An 18335-nucleotide genomic window follows, 5' to 3' on the forward strand; every position below is an offset into this window, starting at 1 on the left:
GGGAAAAATGCATTCCTTAGGTCAAAAGACAGAGGAGCAGGATCAGGAAAGAACTTTTATTTCCCATAAATACAGCAGATTCTTCGCGCCGGGCGTCTCATTTTAAATGTTTGTTTTCTTCCATTTACAGAATTTTGCACTGAAAATATATACAAGTCTATTCAAGAACCAAACAAGATCTGCAAAGAAAAAACCCATACAAAACCCTGAAGAGATGGGAAAGGGAAGTAAGACACAGCAGAATCCCAGCATAAAAACCTTGCTTCCCCCTCACCTTTACTCTGCCTGCTGTGCCCAGCTCTGAGACACGTCACCTTCACTGCCCCAAGCCAGGAGTGCAAGGCACCCTGCTCGTCTCCAGCTCACACATGCTTCCTTCTGCCTCTGGCAAGCCAATGCAGAACACAGCTTGCCTCTGCTTTTTATGATCAGGCCCTCTCCAAACCAGCTTAGGGATGGGAAGCAGCTCCCACGGTCCTAAGTCCCATGGGAGTGGGGATTGCTTGGGATGTGCTACCCTCAGTCTCCTCTGTGCCTGCAGATCCCAGCTCTTGTGTCACAGTGATCAGGCGGCTGGGGTGAGCCCCCTCCCCGCCACAGGGAGCCAGGCCTGCCCTCAGCTGCAGCAAAGGTGCACAAGGCACAGCTGAACCCCCCCAAGCCCCAGTGCAGAGCTTTGTGGTGATGAGCTGGGCTCCCATCTCCCCGACTCCCAGCCCATCACTCACCCCTCTGCCAGAGGACACTGAAGAGCTGAGAAACCCCCCCACCCCACCAAGCTCTCCAGCCCAGCTGTAGAAAGGAAGCCTAACTGCTGCTTCCTCTTCCCATCTGCCAGAAGGCTGCAGGGAGACTCAACCCCTACAGCACACCCCTCTCTGACCACCGTTCCCAAAGCTTGCTATGATAGAAAAAGCCTGTGGGAGTGGTGTAGGGCTCCCTGCTGTAGGGGTTCAGAACACCAGCTGAAGGGGTTGGGAAGGCACAGAGCAAGCCCTTCCCAGCCCCTGAGGCCCCACCCCTCACCAACAGCTCTGTAAGCAGCTAGAACAGAGATATGTGATGATCACTCCCCCTGACCCCCCCAAAAGCAAGGACAGCTGTCTGCTTTCTGTCTGGTGTTGGAGAGATTTCTAGGCTCTGCCCAGCCTTGTTCCTCATCAGCTCCAGTGATCCCACCAGATGGAATCACTGGGGCCCAGCTCCAAGGAGGAGGCAAGGGGGACAAGAGAGAGCACCATAGAGCACGAAATAGCTGAAGGGCTGAGAAGTGCAAAGGGGGCAGACAAGGAAAAAGATCTTCCTTTGCTAGGCCTTGCCCTGGGCTGAGGTTGTTAAAGGCTCCCTGTCCTTGTTCCCCTATGCACCTAAAGCAGGAAAGCAGGGTTAGAAGAGAAGCTGGACAGACTGGGGAGGGAGTGTCATCTTCAGAAGAGCAGGGAAGGCAACTGTTCACACACATGAAGCTTTCCATTCCGCTTCTAGTCTTGTGAGATGAACATCTCCTGGCATCTCTGCTCTCCTCCTTGAGGCACGCTCCCTCTGGCCCTTGCCCGGCCATCTGGAGAATAGAGCGTGAGCACCAGCCCCCACCCACCCTCCCATTTCCTCTGTCTGCTCCAGCCCCACAGGGTTGGCTTCCTAAGGAATCTGAAGTGTAGTGCCTGTAACATGTGGCCCTAGAGGTTTCCCCAGGATTCTGGTGGGGGAAACTGGTCCACGTCCCCAATTTCATTGTAGGTTTGCTCTCCCATGGTGAAGGTCAGTTTGTACCGTAGCCTCACTTTCTCCTGGAGACGGGAGAAAAAGGATGAGCAGTCAGAACAAGAGGAAGAAAGGCATGAGGCACAAACCATTCATATCTCAGATGTTGCAGAGTAGAGGGAACAGGGTAATGAGGCTTTGCCTAAGCACCAGGACCAGCCTCTGTTCGTGCCCCAGGGACAACGCTGTTACCTTCTGTGGGTTAGCAAGCAGCAAGACTTGGGTGATGGCACTGGGGTGGACAATGGGATTGAATGCTGGCAGCTCCGTGCCTGAGGGAGGCTGTAGCTTCACCTTCATTATCTAGGGAGTGAGTGAGAGAAGAGAGTGACCACATTCCTGAGAGTGACTCGGCAGCTAGAAGCCCTGCTCCTGTACTCGGGAAGCTTCTGCTGTCTAGTCAGAGAAAAACATTGTGCTAATCTGAAGGTAACAGAATTTGCTCCCATGCTAACAGAGCTCTCTCCACCCACTCAATTTTTCCTGCGGAAGTAGAATCATGCTTTGGCCCAGTCTGGGGACCTCAACCCCAGAAGCTGTCTTACCTTGGGGACGGCAGACTGAAAGACAATATTGCGGATGGGCTGCGGGGCCGTGCTAAGCATAGAAATCACCACCACAAGCACATCAGGCCTCTCAGGCAGGGCATCCTTAGCAAAGTGGAAGAGGACACGGAAGCCATGCTGATCATACACTGTCACAGGGAGGATGCTGCCTGTAGGAAAGGCAGGGACAGGCAGCAGTCAGCCAGGTGGGAACTGGCCTGACAGCACCTTTCCCCATCACCCTAATTCCACAGAAGTGACAGAGGCACCATTCCTCTTCAGCCTTCACAAAATCCAACAAGCAAGAAGTTTCTTCACATTCTTCCCTTCCATGTGTGCAGGGTTTAATCCCCCCATGCCTACCCCCCTGTTTTTCCCCAGCTCACTGGGTTTGATTGACTCCAGAGGCACAGTGATGTTGGCCAGCGAGATCTCCTGGGGCAGCACAGTGGCAGGAGGCCGTGGTGGGACTGCAGTACTTCCTGCTGGTGTGGTGGCAGCCTTTAGAAGTGTAGCAGGGGCAGGCAGCTCTGAGGTCAGAGGCAGCGTGGGGTTAGGGGAAATACTCTGGAGCACAGGCGGAGCACTGGGATTGTGGGCTGTGGTGCCAGAGCTGCTCCTGTTCTGCAGATCCCTCAGGGTGAGCCGAGGGGGTGGTTGCTGCTTCTCCCTGCCAGGGAGGAGAGAGAGCAAGGAGTGGAACAGGGCTCTGAAATGCTGTGCAGCACCCCAGAAACGGACACAATGGAGAGAGATGCGAGACTATACTACTAAGTGCTTACCATCGAACTTGTTGAGATTCTGGAGGCAAAGACTGCTGCAGCAGCGTCTTGCCCAGGAGGTCCAGGTCATCCAGGCCACTGCTGCTAGGAGATGGTTTGGGGGAGGATGCACCAGCATCTGCTTTAACTGGTGGTGTTGCCATGATAGGGGTGATACTGAGCTCATTGCTGTCTGATGACTATGAAAAGAGCACACAGGAGAGCCCCAAAGCAGGGTTGCATATCAGCACCGACCATCAGATGTGGCATGTTTCCCTACCTATATTTGTTGTTTCTGCTACCCTCCCCACCCTCTGCCCTAGCTCCCAGTGCATTACCTGGAAGCTGTTCCAGCCACTGTTGTCACTGGCCTGGACAGGATGTGGTGCTGGGTCATTCAGGCCTGCCAGGAGTAAAAGCAAACATGAAGCTTACCTACCAAACCAGTAAGAGCATTACATGTGGCATGAGTAAGACAGAAGCAGCAGGGCAGAACTACCAATGTGGCCTCCATCTCTGGTCCCCATCCTTGCATGGGGGAGAGCCAGAAGGGTGATAGTGGCTTTTTTTATGTCCAGAGAGCTTCATTTACAGTTTAGTTCTCACTGCAATTGGCAGAAAAATGAATACTACTGAGCTGACCAGTCTGACTGACCATGTTGTCTGTTTGATGCTGTTGTACTCAAAAGCGCTTGTCTAAGGAAACAGACACTCTGTCGTGCAAAGCAGGACTCTAGAGCCTTCTAAGATTGGCACTCACATGATTTCATGTGAACAGTTCTCAAAGTCCCATGCATCTGTTGTCAACTCATGACTTCAACAGCAAGCAGAAAACATGAGGAGCTGGGGGTGACCCACCCTTGTGAAACCATCTGGGGATGGCCATTGCATCACTCTTGATTTACCTGCCAAGTCAGTTTACCCAGAGCAAATCAGTGGGAACATCCCTACAGGCTCTCTCTGACTAGCCAGGAAAACACCATGGGACTGAAGTTCAGAATCACAGCAGGGTCTTCTTCCCTGCTCTCTCTCACACTAAGTGAAGGACACCTCTTTGTCTTTCATTATTCACTTCTACCAGCACTCTCTCTTATTCGTGTTCCTGCCAAAGAAGAACTATGCAGAGTCAAAGCTTTTGCTCTGGATTTCTCACCTAAAGACATGAGTTCATCATCCAGCAAGGAGACAGAGCCAGCTTGGTCAGGCACGGGGGCTGCTGAGCCACCTGAAAGGGTGGGCAAGGCTGGGTAGGAAGGGCATGTTGCTGGAAGCTCCAGGCCAGACAGATCTAGAAGCGCCGAGGTGCTGCCTGCAAAAAGAATCTGAAAACGTTATCCCGTCCTTATGCAGTGTGGTGAGGCTAGTTCCCATCCTTCCTCACACCCCCCTGCTCTCCCTTATAGTTCCCTTTCTTCATGCAACAGCCACATCCACAAGCCATTTCCTTATCTCACCAGCCCTACTCTAAGCTCCTGCAGATTTCCCCTTTCCACTTCTCAGTCTTCTCTTACTCCGCAGGAAACCAGCAACAGGGTCCCTCTGCTTGACCTTCCTGTCCCCATTCTTCAAGTCTCCTCACCTCGAAGGGGACTGGCCACCGTCTCCCCATTGATCTCTTCTCCCCGTACAAGCTGCTTGTAGAGATTGATCACCTGGGTCAGATTGTCATTGGCTTGCAGAATCTCCGCTGAAAATAAGTGTGAAAATAGTTAAGACAGTAACTTTTACACCCCAAGTCTGTCTGTTTCTTCAAAGCAGGGCCCAAGTTTCTGCAAACGAAACCGCTGCAGAGAGCGTTTTCCCCATTGCTGCTGCAGGCGGCATCAGGGTACACTGACACCTCCAGGGCAGTCTCAGCTGGGATGAGAAATGCCAGATATGTTTACCTAGAGCTTCATCATTGTCTTCTGTGTCACTGGCCAGCCGGAAAAGCATGGGCCTCATGCGCTCACAGCGCTGATACAGCTCCTGGGGAGTGGAGAAACAGTGATGAGGTGAGCGGGATGCTCAGCTGGGTGTGCAAAATAGGCAGGAGGATGAGGGAATAAGGGTCACCCATTTCTGCTAAGCCCAAGAAGGATTCTGGGATTGCCTTTCCTTACCTTCATTAGGTCCTCATTGCTTTCTGTTGTCTCTCCCTTGCTGTAGTTTGTCACCATCTCCGTCAGCAGCTTCACGTTGTTGTTCACCTCCTCAATGGCATTCACCCTCTTGGAGATCTTCTCCATGCGCTTTTGGTCCTGGAGGGGAAGCACATGGGGAAGGATGTCCTAACTTGGAGAGGAGGAAGGCCAGGCCAGCCAACTATCCTGGACTAAAGCCAGCAACACTGCCCTCAAAACAGCTCCCACTCCAGTGGAAAACTCCAGGTCATCTCTGGGCAGCAATATGCCAGACAGGGATGGAATTGCTGTAGATCTAGTGCTGCAGCAGGGCTTGGGTCACAAAATGCACCCAGAGCCATTCCTCCAAGTAGCCAGGGGATGGCAGAACTCACACAAGGACTCTTTCACAGCTGCTGCTGCAGCCGAATTTTGGGCAGAAGCTCCGTATGTCTGCATGAGGTCACAAAGCCAGTGCCAACCATCACCACCCAGACCATGACTCCCCAGCTCCCTTCTTCCCCAGTCACACCTCCTGAACCATCTCCTTGATGAGCTTGTTGGCAGCCCGGAGATCCTCAGGATGGGAACTTTTCAGGAGGCGAGCCAGTGTCTGCAAATGAAAAGGAATTTCTGAGCCCAAGCTGAGGGACGGCAGCCAGAGACACTTTCAACACTAGAGCCAATTATTCTCCCTATCCCTGTGTCTGGCAGAGGACAATTCCAACCGTTTAGAAAGCCCAGCCACAGGAGCTTGTGGGCTATCAGGGATCAGGGAGAGAAGTAGAACTGGCCCTCCTTTTCCTGTTGTACTTCTGGTTGTGCAAGCTAGGTTTTTCCAAGATCCCCTGCACTCAAAACCTGCTTCCCATTACCCAACATGGAAAGTCTGGAGTACAGCAGCACTGAGACAGAAGAAAGGCTGGTTTATACAATAATTGCCACGGCACTGTAATGGACTCCTACTCGTACATCTTCACATCCTCTTTGCTGGTGAAGACGGACAGCCCCCACTTTCTCTCCCTCTCCAAAGCCAGGGAACAGTCCCACTGCCCACCTACAAATCCCATGGAGGCAAACTATATCCCTTGCAACAAAGTGGCATCACACTTCTGCAGAACTAGACCCAGAGGAGCCCAATACTTGCTTAAATGTATCAGCACTGATACTGCAGATGTTTGCCTGAGTGGTGACACAGTTCTGATGGGATGGAAAGACAACACAGGATGGGTCCAGGTGGCTACAAGTGGTTGGGCAATAAGCAGATTGCAGTGCTGGGAGTGGGGAAGAGATAACAGCAGCATCATCTGGGGCTGGGATTTAAACCTCATGTGATAACTCCAAAGTCTAGAGAGCTCACAGCAGCAAACCTTCCTGAACCTGCCTGGGCCAATGTCAGCGCCTCACCCTTTGCACCATCCTGCAGCTAAGTGCTCCAAAGGTCAAACAGACCCACATGCCCCACTCCTCTGGATATTTCCTTCATCATGATTTTGGAACATGCCCTCAGTATTCCTGTGATGCATTTTCTGAAGGACAGCGTGAAGGAGCAGGAACCTTGACTGTCCCACACCAGGGAGACGTAAGGTACTGCAGCAGGAAGATGATGCTTACTGTCTCTCTCCTTGCACAGAGCCCTTACCTTGGATTTTTCTTCATCATCAAAGATGATGTTCTTAGGTCGAGGAGGAGGTGGTGGAAAAGGAGCATCATCTGGAAGTTTTGGGTCACACTTCACAATCCCTGCAGAAGAAACCAAAGGAGAGATCAGGAGGACTCACTCAGGGATGGCACTGCCACCCAGGTCTTTTTTCCAGTCCAGCTGAGACCGAGCGTGTGTGAGTTAGCTCCTGTTACCCAAGATCCTGGATTGTGTTTCCATTCCCCATAAATACCTTCTCTTAGAAAATTCCAGCATATACTGCCAAAGCACTTCAGCCCTTCAGCCCCAGATCTTTCCAGTGTCCCATCTCCCATGTGAGCAAGCAGATGTGCCCTCCAATTCAGCAACTCATCACCAGCAACTCCCTCTGCTCAACCAGGAGCCCCAAGGTACCCGCTCCTTCTCCTGACCCTGGTGCTGAGTCAAACTGAGGGATGCCCTGGGTCTGGGCAGAGGGAAGGGAGAGCTTGTTTCAGATTTTGCCCAGGCAAAGGAGGGGTGAAGGAGAGCAAAACCATCTGTCCACCTATCCCTTCCAGACCACTGCCTCTCACCTTGCTTCTTCAGCATCTGGTAGGCTTCTGATATCTTCACCTCATGAGGCAGGCCTAATGTCCAGCTGTACATCAGTTCCAGGATCTTTGACTTCACTTTTTCAGATGTCCGACTGCCAAGATACTAGAAGAAGAGAGAAGAGGTGGCTTGAAGCTGATCTCAGCCGTTGCAAGTCTGGCCTGTTCCTCTCCTCGCCCTCCCAGGAGAAGTGAGACCACTCCCAATGGCACAAGGAGGAAAGAGGAAGCAAGCAGGAAAGCTCACGAGGGCCTTGCAACACATCCTATGCTGTGCCTGGTTTCCATCACAGGAAAAACAAGAGGTGCGAGAAATCCTGCAGCAGCAGCTCCTCAGCAATACACAGGGGCAGGCAGGAAGGCTCAGGCAGGTCTCCTGTCACCTTGTGAAGGGACAGGTTCTGTGAAAAGAAGCTGCTCAGCAAAGCAGCCCTTTAGGAATGAGAAGACAGCAGGGCTGGGAGAGGCATGGGGGCAATGGTCTTTAAGGCAGGGCCTGAGCAAGGTGAGCTCCAGATGACCAGCACCCAGAATGTGCCATGCAATCATCTTTCAGCCTTCTCACATGGCTCTGATGGGAATACTGGTGGTAGAAACAGTGTGTGTGCCACCAGAGACAAGTGTCTTAAGGCAGAGGACTGGATACTCTAGGGTGCCAAGCAAGAGGACTTTAGGATGCTGCTGTCACTGTCCAGGGCTATTCATCATCACAGATCACAAGCTGTGACTGGCAGACAAAGGTTTTCCTTAGTCATATTTAGCCTGTGTTTCCTTAACTCTACTTTTGCTGGTGTTCACTGCCTTGACTGAATAGGGAAGCCTGCACAGCTTGTTCTGCTGCAGGAACAGCAGCATCAGCAGAGGAGCAGGTAATGACTTGGTCCTTCAGATGGACTCACCAGAACACCACTGACCAAGCCTGGGCTTGTCCTCCAAGAGTGTCTCAATCAGGTTGGGACACCCCAGAGAGACACAGTCCTGTCAAAGCTGGGGGAGGTTCCTGAGCACATGCAGCACAGACAAAGCCCAACAGGGATGCAGGGAAGGTGACTCCAGTCATGCACATAAACTCAGTAGTCTCACAAATGCTGGCTGCACCATGTCCAGTTGGCCCTCAGCTTCCTACAACAAGAATCAGGCTAGAACAGAGGGGTGAAAACTCACTTCCCACCAGAAAATGCACTGGGAAACAGGGACTAGATCTCTGACTAACACTGTCCTGTTTCACCCACATCTCAGCGGACTCAGTCACCACTTTTTCCCAAAGCCCTCCTGCCACCAGGCACTAGTCCCTTCCAGCATGATGCCGTGAGACCCACCTTAGGGGACACCACCTTGATGAGCTCATTGAGGAAACGGAACTTGCCCACCTCATCGTGGAAGCGTTTGCCACAGCTCTTCATGCAGGACTCCAGCACCTGGGGAGAGGGGCCAGGTGAGTCCCAGCATGGGGTGAGCAGCAGGATCAGGAGCCAGCTCCTTCCTGCTTCCCTCTCACCGGGTACAGAGCCTGTGGCTACTGTCACAGCAGCACAAAGGGACATCCCCTGTTCCCTCCCAGGTGGTCAAGCACCCTCCCACAGGGAAGCAAGATTCTCGTCTTTGGGGCTAGTTTCTGCAGAGATGGCTCAACAGCCTATCCAAAGGGATACCCTTAGAGAGGTCACAAACACTAGGGTTTCAATGTGTAGATCCACAACATGATTAAGAATAATTGAATCCTTTAGGTTGGAAAACACCATCAAGATCATGCAGTCTAACCATTAACACAGCATTGCCAAGGCCACCACAACAAAAGCCAAAAAGCTTCCTATCCAACTTCAACAGGCTATGAGCCTTCTAGGAACAAAACCTTTCCAAGTAACTTCTTCTGACTTGCGGAACCACCTTCAGTCCCTCTCCCACCCAAGGGACCAGGTGCTCCAGGGCTTTCTCAGAGGGAATTCAAAACTTCTTGTGCTTCTCCAGTCAAGCTGGAGCATCTCCACGCCCTGCCCCTCCATCTAGTTCTACCAGCCTGCAGATGCCCTTACCGTGAGGGCCTGGATAGCTTCCCATTCCTGTGGAGACTGGATCTTGTGGGCAAGAAGCCGAGTGGCAAGTGGAGGACTGGAAGGAGTGACAGGAAAAGAAAAGCTTGCCGGTTATTGACAAAAAGCCTGGTACCTGCATTTCTGTCGGGGAATCCAGAGTTGAAAAGCATGGTGCAAGTTGAAGATGCTGAGAAGGCACTGAGACATCTCAAAATCCGGAGGGAACTTTCCATTAGTGGACTAGGACCCCCCCACCTACCCCCACCTTGAGGGCTTTCATGCCTATTCAGCTCTTGGGACAATCCCACTGGATTTTGCTGGGTGGGGAATCATAACTAGGCCTGTGACCTGGAGAAGCCTGAGGAAAGGACAAAGCACTTACCCCTCTAGCTCCTTATTGAGCTGCTCACAGAACGCATTGATACCATCCCAGTCCAGGTCCTTGTTCAGGGGGTTTGTGGCTTTGTCTGCGGGCAGGAGGAGGGGACGGTGAGAAAAAAAAAAACAGCAGGCTCCCACCCTCTGGAGGGACATCATTGATCCCACTCTCCCCCTGCCAACTCCAGCGGGTGCAGCAGCAGGGGATGGCGTGAGAGGAGGAACACACTCGCGTCCACTCGCCCCTTCCCATGGCAGCCCTGTGCACAAACTCTCGCCCCTCCTCCCTGCTGACCCACGGTACCCCTGCCTCCGGCTCGGCCCTGGGGTCTCGCCCGCAGCCACGGCCACCACGTGCGACCCCCAGCCCTTCTCCCGCACACCCCTGCGCCCCCCACCGCCGCGCCCTCCCCGCCCCATTGGGAGGGGAGCGGTGGTCGCAGCCGCACTCACTGATGCGCGCCTCCAGCGTCTCGGGCTCCATGTCGGCGGCCCGCGGCTCCTCACCGGGGCAGCGGCGCTCCCCCACCCCCGCCCTCCCGCCGGGCCCGGCGCGGCCGCGCCATGAAGAGTTCCGATCCCTCTGGACACAGAGACCCGGAAGTCGGCCGTGCAGAGCGCCACTCCGCGGCCAGCGCGCCCCCTGCTGGCCCGCACTTCCACTCCACCATGAGCTCACCTCGCAGAGGCGAGGAAAGGCGCGGGATGCGGAAGGAAGCGGAAGAGCCTCCCGGAGAAGGACACAGAGGTCAAGCGAGGGCGGAGCGGGGCGGGGCAGAGCGCCGGAAAGCAACGGCCGCGCGGGAACCGGGCAAGCCGGCCCCTCCCGGAAGAACCGGTGTTACTGGCAGGTGAAGCCACTTCCGGTACGGAGAACGGGCACTTCCGGCGGGTGCTGAGCAGCGTGTCCTTTAAAAGGACACGGGCCCGCCGGGTGCGGCGCATGCGCCTTGCGCGCCCGCCGGGGCCAAGGCGGCCAGCTGGGGTCAGGTGCCGACTAGTAATAAATATAAATATAAATGGTAGTATGTGCGGTCTCCTACACTGTACTTTAAATAGCAGTTGATTTTCTGGCAGTGCTTGGCCTGGCCCTTCTGCCTGGCCGAGGAGCATGTGGGGCGGGCGCGGGGGTGGTTGGTGATGCTCTAGAAGTCGCTGGATCGTTCCAGGAAAACAAGCCCCGTTTGTCCCCGCTTTCCGTGTGGCTCTGGTGATCTAGGCCAGCGCAACTGTGACACCTAACACAGTTGCCTGTTTTCTCTGTGCTCCAGGGGTTCTGGCAGGAGCAGCACGGCTTCTCTCCGACTCGCTGCTTTTGCAGTTTGCTTTCCTGCTTTTCGGAGCCCGAGCGACTTTGGGGAGCGCCTGTGTGAGGGTGCCAGCGGTGGGGATTGGGGCAGGGGCTGGCCAGAGCCCCGGCGATAAGGGCACAATGCAGCCCGTTCGGCGTTCCGGGCTGTGATGTGGAGACAGTGTGAGCCCTGCCTCCCGGGCTGGGTTACTCATTTACAGTGCTAATCCCACCGCTGACGAGGGAACTGCCCTGTTGTCACACCTAATGGCTTTTCCTGATGGATAGCCATTGTTTTGGTAAAGGCTTTCTCGTCATTAAAAAGCACTTTTTTGGCGCCTGAATGTAGCTCTTTTTTTAACTGTTACTGTCTTGCATCACAAAGCCCTTTTAAAGTGCCTTTCATAGAAAATTGCAACATCCTTCCCTTTGCTGTGTTCAGGCACGTTTTACACAGGTTATTTTAATCTTATGAGTCAGCCCTGCCTGTCACTATTCCTTTGATATTTCTGAGAATCCTGAAGTCATCTCTAGGAGCCCTCCAGGTCATGTACAATCTGCATAGAAGGCACGCATCGCTCCATCCCCCACAGCGATGCTTCTGAATGAGAGGTTTTGCAGGCTTGTGTTTTACACAGCCCCCTTTTGCTCAGGTTTCGGTCTGTCTGAGTCTCAAGCTTGTTTGTTTTCCTTTCTTTGGCAACACCCAGTGGTTACTAAGTCCAGAATGAATGGAAGGCTGCACCTCTTTTCGGCTGGTTGCAAACAATGGCGAGTGCACTCGTGCATAAGAGTCTTGCCAGCGGTGACCTTGCTTTTATTTCTCACAAATTTAGGAGCCTCTTTCCCCTTTGATACATCTGCTTTTCATATAATAAGGACTCAAAGTGCAGCCAATGGAAAAAGAGATCAGAATCTGAATCTTTGCTCCCTGTAAGAATGGCTGGATGATGAGTGAGGAACAACCTTTCTCCCCCCGATTTATTTTTACCGACAGCTGGAATTTTAAGCTAGGCTTGGACGGAGCGAGGCGCTCCAAGTTGTAATTAACACCGCTCCAGAGGGAAAGTACTGGAGCTATAATTAGCTTGTAGCCAGTTGCGGAGGAAAGTGATGGAGTGCAAGCCAGAGGCCTGGATGAACACAGCCCATGGCGTCAGAGCATGACCCTGTGCTCGGCACAGGGGTGTGGGTCCCAGGTTGGGCACAGAAATGCAGTCCGTGGTTCAGCAGAGGGGTGCAGATCCCGGGTTTGGCACAGGGATGCAGTCCCAGGTTTGGCACAGGGATGCAGTCCATGGTTCAGCAGAAGGATGCAGGTCCCAGATTTGGCACAGGGGTGCAGTCCGTGGTTCGGCAGAAGGGTGCAGTCCCAGGTTTGGCACAGGGATGCAGCAGTCTGTGGTTTGGCAGAGGGATGCAGATCCCAGGTTTGGCACAGGGATTCGGTCCGTGCCTGTCAGTCTCCACAGCAGTCGCCCGCAGAGGGCACCAGCAGGCAGGGGAGTGCCTGCCTGAGCAGCTCAGGCTCAGCAAACACTCCTGCTGCTTGTGCACTCGAGGTGAATCCCAAACAGGCCAAGTCCCTCTCCATTGGGAAAGAAAGGCCTCAAAGGAGAGGCTGGTCCTCCTGGAAGAAGGGTTTTCCACCCACCAGGTTGTATTCTGCAGGCCAGAACCACTTGTCACTCCCTCTCTGTCTCAATGTTGGTTTGGTTTGGTTTCTCTGCCATGTGTGTTTATGTGAACTCTGTGATGTTTTTCAGATGTGCTTGTGTACACTTCCTCCTGGGTCATCAGCTCTGGCCCAGGCCATGAGCTTCTCTTTCCCCATCACATTTCTCTTTCTTGGGCAAGGTGTTCTGCCAGAGATCTTTCACTTTCCTGAAGCTTGGTACTGTGGCCTTTTGTTAATTTTTTTGCTTTTTTGTTTTCCTGCCCTGGCTGACTCCAGCAGCCAGTTCCTGGGGGGTTAGCTGAGTTTGCACTCTGCTACTTTCTCTTGGAACAAGCTGACAGCACCTTTTCTGGTATCACCTTGGACCATGCACCTCTTTATGCAATCCTCTGGGTCTGCAGCCCTGCCATTCCCTGACCTTGGCTAATCTCTTTCCTTTTGCAATACTTTTAAGCACCTTTCCCAGCAGAGGCTTGCAATTAGAGAGGCAAGTATAGAGTTGCATACTTCTCTAGAGGGAGAGCAGGTTTGAGCTCCTTTAATCTAATAGGAAATGTCTCCTTCCCTTTCATATGCAGCACTTTCTTGTTGTATGCAATCATCAACCAGGATTGCTCCCTTCCATTTTTTTCAGCAGTTTCCCTTTTAGCTGTAGGAAGACCTGTCACCAGTGATCAAAGGCATCCTTCTGCAGCTACAGGAGCAGAATGAGGAAACAGGATGCTGGATAAGGGATCAGAAAACCTGCTGGCTAGATCTCTGCAATTAAGCATGTCTTGAAGCAAGACTCGGGGAAATACTCAGCTATGCTTGCTGCCTCAGTTTCCCTGGTGGTTAGCATGGGGGTATAATTTCATTTTCTTCCTTTGGGGAATTGCCTTGACCTCTGTATACCAATTTTCCTTTTCGCATTGGTTCTGTCATTAGAGCAACTGGCTCAGCGAGACGAGTGAGAGAAGCAAATAGCAGAGCTAGAGGTGACCTGTGCAGCTCCCTCTTTCCTTGTGTTCAAGCCTTGCTTTCCAGCTCAAGGGGTTTCTTGGTCCCTTGACTGAGCAGGCAGCAGTGCCCTTCTGGACAGTGTGAGGAGTGAAAAGTATCTGCTTACACCCTGGGGAAGGCTCAAATGGATTTGCTGATGCTGACAGCTTCTTTCCAACAAAGTCCGGGGCATTTGGGGTGTGCTCTGAGAATATGGGAATGCTCTTGCTGCTGAGGAACTATATCTGCATCAGGCAAAGATGAAATAAAACTGATGGGATGGAAGCCCTCGTCGTAGCTGTGACTTGGGGGCTGGTAGGTTTTGTAGCTGGAAGCTAAACAGGGAGAGGAAGACCTGCCAGGTTAGAGAGAGCTGCTTGAATTTATGGGGCTGAAGTGAGCGCTGAGGGCTCTGAGCCCGCAAGGGGGAGCCTCGATGGAGTCATTCACAGCACTACTGGTGAGATCAGCTCCGGACTGGAACAGAGCCATGACCAGCACTGTGCACTCGGTGCTCAGGAGTCGGCAGAGGCACTGGAAAATGTGAACAGATTCATCCATTCTTGCTTTACCCCTTGCTTGCAGTGTTGCAGCTGGCAGATGGAAGGGGCATGATTAGAGAGCACAAGTATTGGAGAGAAAAAAGTAGTTCAAGAGCCTGGATTTTGCTGAGATACAGTTTGGCTCTAAAGAACAGCAGGAGGGAGGAGTAAAAGCCTGTTGCAAAGGCATTTTTCACGGGCACCCAAGCGTGATCTGAGCAGAAATTGGCAACATGAAGCTAGGTGTCCTGAAGCAAATCGGGGAGCCCAGCTGCAGCAAATCCCCAAGCTTGGATGATGAGCACATCCCCGCATTGCGGCGACAACGAAGTGTGACTTAGTGAAGCGTTTGCTGGGGATCTTTCATGTAGCAGCTGCCGCGGATCAGGGATGCAGTTGTGTGCAGCCTCTCTTTTCCAACGTGGCTCAGGGAGGAAGCATTCCTGCTGCAGAGTGCTCCAGTGCTGAATGCACGTGTACTGGGCTGTGCAGCTGGCTCAAGTGTGGCATGATGAGCTTGAATAGATGGGTTTTGGCCCAGGCTTGAAAATCCTCCATTGCCAGCAATCCCAATTTGGCTGCAGCTGCCTCAGGTTCCCTAGGAAACTCCAGTGCTGGCTTAAGACTGGGCTGTGAAACAGCAGGAGGAGGCAATCCTGTGGCGCCCTCCCTCCAGCCTGGCTGCTCAGTCTCTGCCGCTTGGCACTACAGCCAGCTTCTGCCCCGCTGCTGGTGATGGTGAGGAGCAGCAGGGCAGAGTGATCCCAGTGCTAGGGCATGGTGGACGTGGATCTAGGGATAAAAAGAAAACTGTGACCCAAGAGGAGGGGGAGGGAGACGCGTACGCAGATTTCCCAAGGGTGGACCTGGCTTTTCATAGGCTCCTTTCTAGTCCCTCTGGCTTCATCTGTCTTAGTAAGTGCAACAGGAGCAGGGCGGGGCCTGGGCATTGCCTCAGGTTGATGGCTCATGCTGTGCAGTTGTGAGCAACCCCCTTGTCTCGGTTTTGAGCACTGCCAAAGTACCCAGGCATGGCTGGGGACAGGACAGGTTGGGGACTGTTCCCAACAGAGCCTTGTCGCCATACTTTTAACCACGGATGGGAGCTGTGTTCTGCTCCTTGGCTTTCGGGACCAAGGGTGAAACACCTATATCCTGTAAGCCCGGGTCCTTCAGAAGGCAGGTTTTTGAAGTGCAGTCACCTGCAGCCTGTATATTTATTCCCTAATTTTCCAGCATTTCCCTTCTCGAAGACTGGGGAATGTCATGCAACAGGTCGTGGGTGAGTGTGTGGGATGGGAGTGTGTGTGCCAGACTGAAACTGGGAAATGCTCTGTCTGCTGGGTACGGCTGAGCTGTGGGTTGTGACTCAGTGTCCAATACTCCATGCTATGCATCATTGGCTACATTTGACCTTCTGTCATGTGGGGTGGGTGAGGTACTAGGAGAAAATGTTGCCCAAGCAAATGAGGGCAGTGTGGGGGCCTGCTCCTGGATGCAGGAATCAGACAGGCCTGGGCACATAAACACGTTGAATTTTCCCCTCTGGCTCTCCTGCCTGAGGCCAGTAGAACAAGGAGCCCATGGAGCACATGCTTCTGCAAGAACTTCCCATGCACACACACCTGTGTTCTATTTCCCCTGCCTTTCCAAGCTACATCAGGTTTGGGAACTCAGGGAGCAGAACAGGGCTCATGTATACCCCATGTAATGTGCTGCTGACAGACGTGTCCCCCAGGCAGAAGAAGGAGCAAATGCATTTGACCAGCCTCTGCCTTGTCTCCACTTGGAGGGGCTCTGTTCAAGCAACTCAACTGTTCCCCTCAGCTCTGCAGGCTTTTCAAAGACAGTGTCCACGTTCTGGATCTTGCTGCTACCATATTGCACTTTTGCTGTCCCTGATGTGCAGCCCAAGTCCCCTCATCTTGGAAGGGGGGGAGATACTCCTAGCAGAGGCTGTTCCTCTTTCCACAGAGGCTGCTCCTCCTCGAACAGAGCAGCTTTGCATCTAGAGTAGCCTGGCTCCCAGCGGTGGTGCTCCAGCTGAATTTCAGGAGGAGGGTGTGTGCTGGGATTTGATAGTGTTAAAAGCTGTGATGTCACATCATGGTTCAAGAGTGGGCTTTGAGACTTCTTCCTTCTGACTGTTGTGCTTCTCCTGCTGGTGTGAGGCACTCTTCAGCTCATCCTGAGCCAGCACTCAGGGAAGCTGTGCCTGACAGAGCTGTTCAGGAAAGATTCCCACCCCTTTCCTAATGAGGCCGAGTGAATAATAGAGATGCTCCTCAGGGATGGTGTAAGCAGTGCTACGTGCACGTTCAGGACCAGAAAACAGGTCTCCACTAGCTTGTCCCTGCTGTTGTGCAGTGGATGTGTGTCCCATCTTGACAGAAGAGATAAGCTATCTGTGTGCAGATGGGAACTTGCCTGGCAGTTGCAGCCACCTGTCCTCACATTGTGCTTATCAGATCTCCTAGTTTGGGAAGTCTGTTTGAGTCTGTTTGTTGGCAACTGTTTGAGGCTATTCAGCCTGGGATATGATAAAATTAGTCTGGGGTGAGTAGCACTGAAGGCATTTAGTTTCGAATACTCTTTCCCCCCCTCTGGAGCAAACATCCTCGGTCCAGGAATCTGACTGCAATTAAAGCCTAGTGTTTGTTTTGCTGCTGGGGGCTCTCCAGGAGGGGAGCAGCACAAAGAAACTTGGGGGCAGCTAGAGAGACACAGCCAGGTTCTGGCCCCTGCGTGTTGCCAGTGGTGAGGAAAAAAAGGACAGCAGGAAAAGGCACAAACTGGAAGGAAGGGAAAGAGAGCCAGAGAGAACAAAGAGCTTGGCATGACTGCCGGGAATGCAGAGTAAACATCCACTCTGCTCAAGTTAGGGCTTATGTACTACTGGCTACATGAGTCAGAAACAAGAGTAGAGGCTCATGGGCTCTGTCCAGAGAAGGGTCAGGATACTTATATGGGACAGGGTGTCCCTTAGTGCCCAGTGTAGTGATGGAAAGGGAGATGAGGTGTCCCATCAGTTCAAAGCAGTCACTGCCCTACTCCCTGGAGTATCCTGTGGAGATGAAATATCTCAGGGCAGTGCTGTGGCCCAGCTCTTTCCCCGTGTCTCTCTCTGAAGGTCCATGGATTCAGGTATTTCTGGTGCCCTTCCCTCTGGAAAGTAGGAGAAGAGGAATATGGAGAGTCATTTGTGTGGGACTGATCTTTTCTTAGATCTCCAGATGCCTGCAGTTCTCTCTTTAGATGCCCATTTCCCGCACTGAGTCAGTCATTTGGGGATTTGGACTCCCATTTTTTGGCAGCTTTTCTTTCCCATGTTCGTCTGGTTTGGTTTTTACTGTTTCATTTTGCAGCGCCATCAAAGGGAGTTTGTTCAAACTGATGTTGCAGCAACACAGTTTTGACTTGACAACCCCTTCCTCTGCAGACCTCAGTGACGGCCCTAGATCCAGGGTGGGTTGCTTCTTTAGATGCTCTCAAAGCTGGCGTGTGGTAAGGTGGCTTGCTACTTCCCAGTGGGGATGAAGGATATTTGGCTTTAGTGACGTGAGCATGGAAGAACAGACTTTTTTTTGCTCCCCTTCTTTCTAGCCTATGAGCTGTTAATTCTTGTGGCTTTTCAAAACTTGCTATTTCTCCCTTAGCATTTCTTTCTCTTTTTTTTCAGTGGATGAGCTACCCTTGGCACTGTGCCTCATGCGTGTGACTCAGATGGATTCTGCTTGCCTGAAAAATTCCTGCAAGTCCTCAGAGTTGTCCAACCTGCCTGGGATCAGTGCTGGAAGCCGTGAGAAACACACTGAAAGCGAGTCCTACAGCCTTGCTGTCCCTGTGCGGGATGGGGACTCGGGAGTCACTCTCACTTCTTGCCCTTGCTGTGCTGTGGGGTTGAATCCAGCATGGCTGGTCTGTGGAGAGAAATCCCCCAGGACCTTTTGTATAATGGTGCAATGCTGCATTTCTTTTTTGCTTATTCTAGTTCCAGCCAGCTGGTCTCATGCTGTGTGATGGAA

At 52.7% G+C, this 18335-nt stretch overlaps 1 protein-coding gene across 3 annotated transcripts; it reads right to left on the reverse strand.

The window, feature by feature from the left end:
* Positions 1–42: 42 nt before the first annotated feature.
* GGA1 (golgi associated, gamma adaptin ear containing, ARF binding protein 1) lies at positions 43–10600 on the reverse strand. 3 transcript variants are annotated; one of them, XM_088165323.1, is made up of 17 exons: positions 10498–10524; positions 9823–9907; positions 9441–9516; positions 8727–8825; positions 7390–7513; positions 6815–6915; positions 5705–5785; positions 5173–5310; positions 4957–5038; positions 4650–4757; positions 4224–4379; positions 3409–3473; positions 3092–3270; positions 2696–2979; positions 2310–2479; positions 1957–2067; positions 43–1790 (listed from the first exon to the last, which is right to left on the reverse strand). In XM_088165323.1, the coding sequence occupies exons 4-17, from the start codon at positions 8808–8810 to the stop codon at positions 1680–1682; spliced, it is 1794 nt and encodes a 597-aa protein (XP_088021449.1). In that variant the 5' UTR covers positions 8811–8825; positions 9441–9516; positions 9823–9907; positions 10498–10524; the 3' UTR covers positions 43–1679. The 3 variants fall into 3 exon arrangements, with proteins under 3 accessions (XP_088021449.1, XP_014740795.1, XP_014740796.1); XM_014885309.2 differs by lacking the exon at positions 10498–10524 and adding an exon at positions 10272–10396; XM_014885310.2 differs by lacking the exons at positions 8727–8825; positions 9441–9516 and having other exon boundaries at positions 10498–10600.
* Between the last annotated feature and the right edge of the window lie 7735 nt (positions 10601–18335).

Source organism: Sturnus vulgaris, chromosome 5 (genome assembly GCF_052056855.1).
Source record: "Sturnus vulgaris isolate bStuVul1 chromosome 5, bStuVul1.hap1, whole genome shotgun sequence".
Classification (NCBI taxonomy): domain Eukaryota; kingdom Metazoa; phylum Chordata; class Aves; order Passeriformes; family Sturnidae; genus Sturnus; species Sturnus vulgaris.

Excerpts from the sequence above, each read along its gene's own strand:
- GGA1 (XM_014885309.2), bottom strand. The coding sequence starts at position 10,302 with ATGGAGCCCGAGACGCTGGAGGCGCGCATCA. Across the intron at positions 5,786-6,814 it reads ATGATGAAGAAAAATCCAAG|ACACTGGCTCGCCTCCTGAA; the intron begins GTAAGGGCTCTG and ends TTTCATTTGCAG. Across the intron at positions 4,758-4,956 it reads AGACAATGATGAAGCTCTAG|CGGAGATTCTGCAAGCCAAT; the intron begins GTAAACATATCT and ends ACTTATTTTCAG.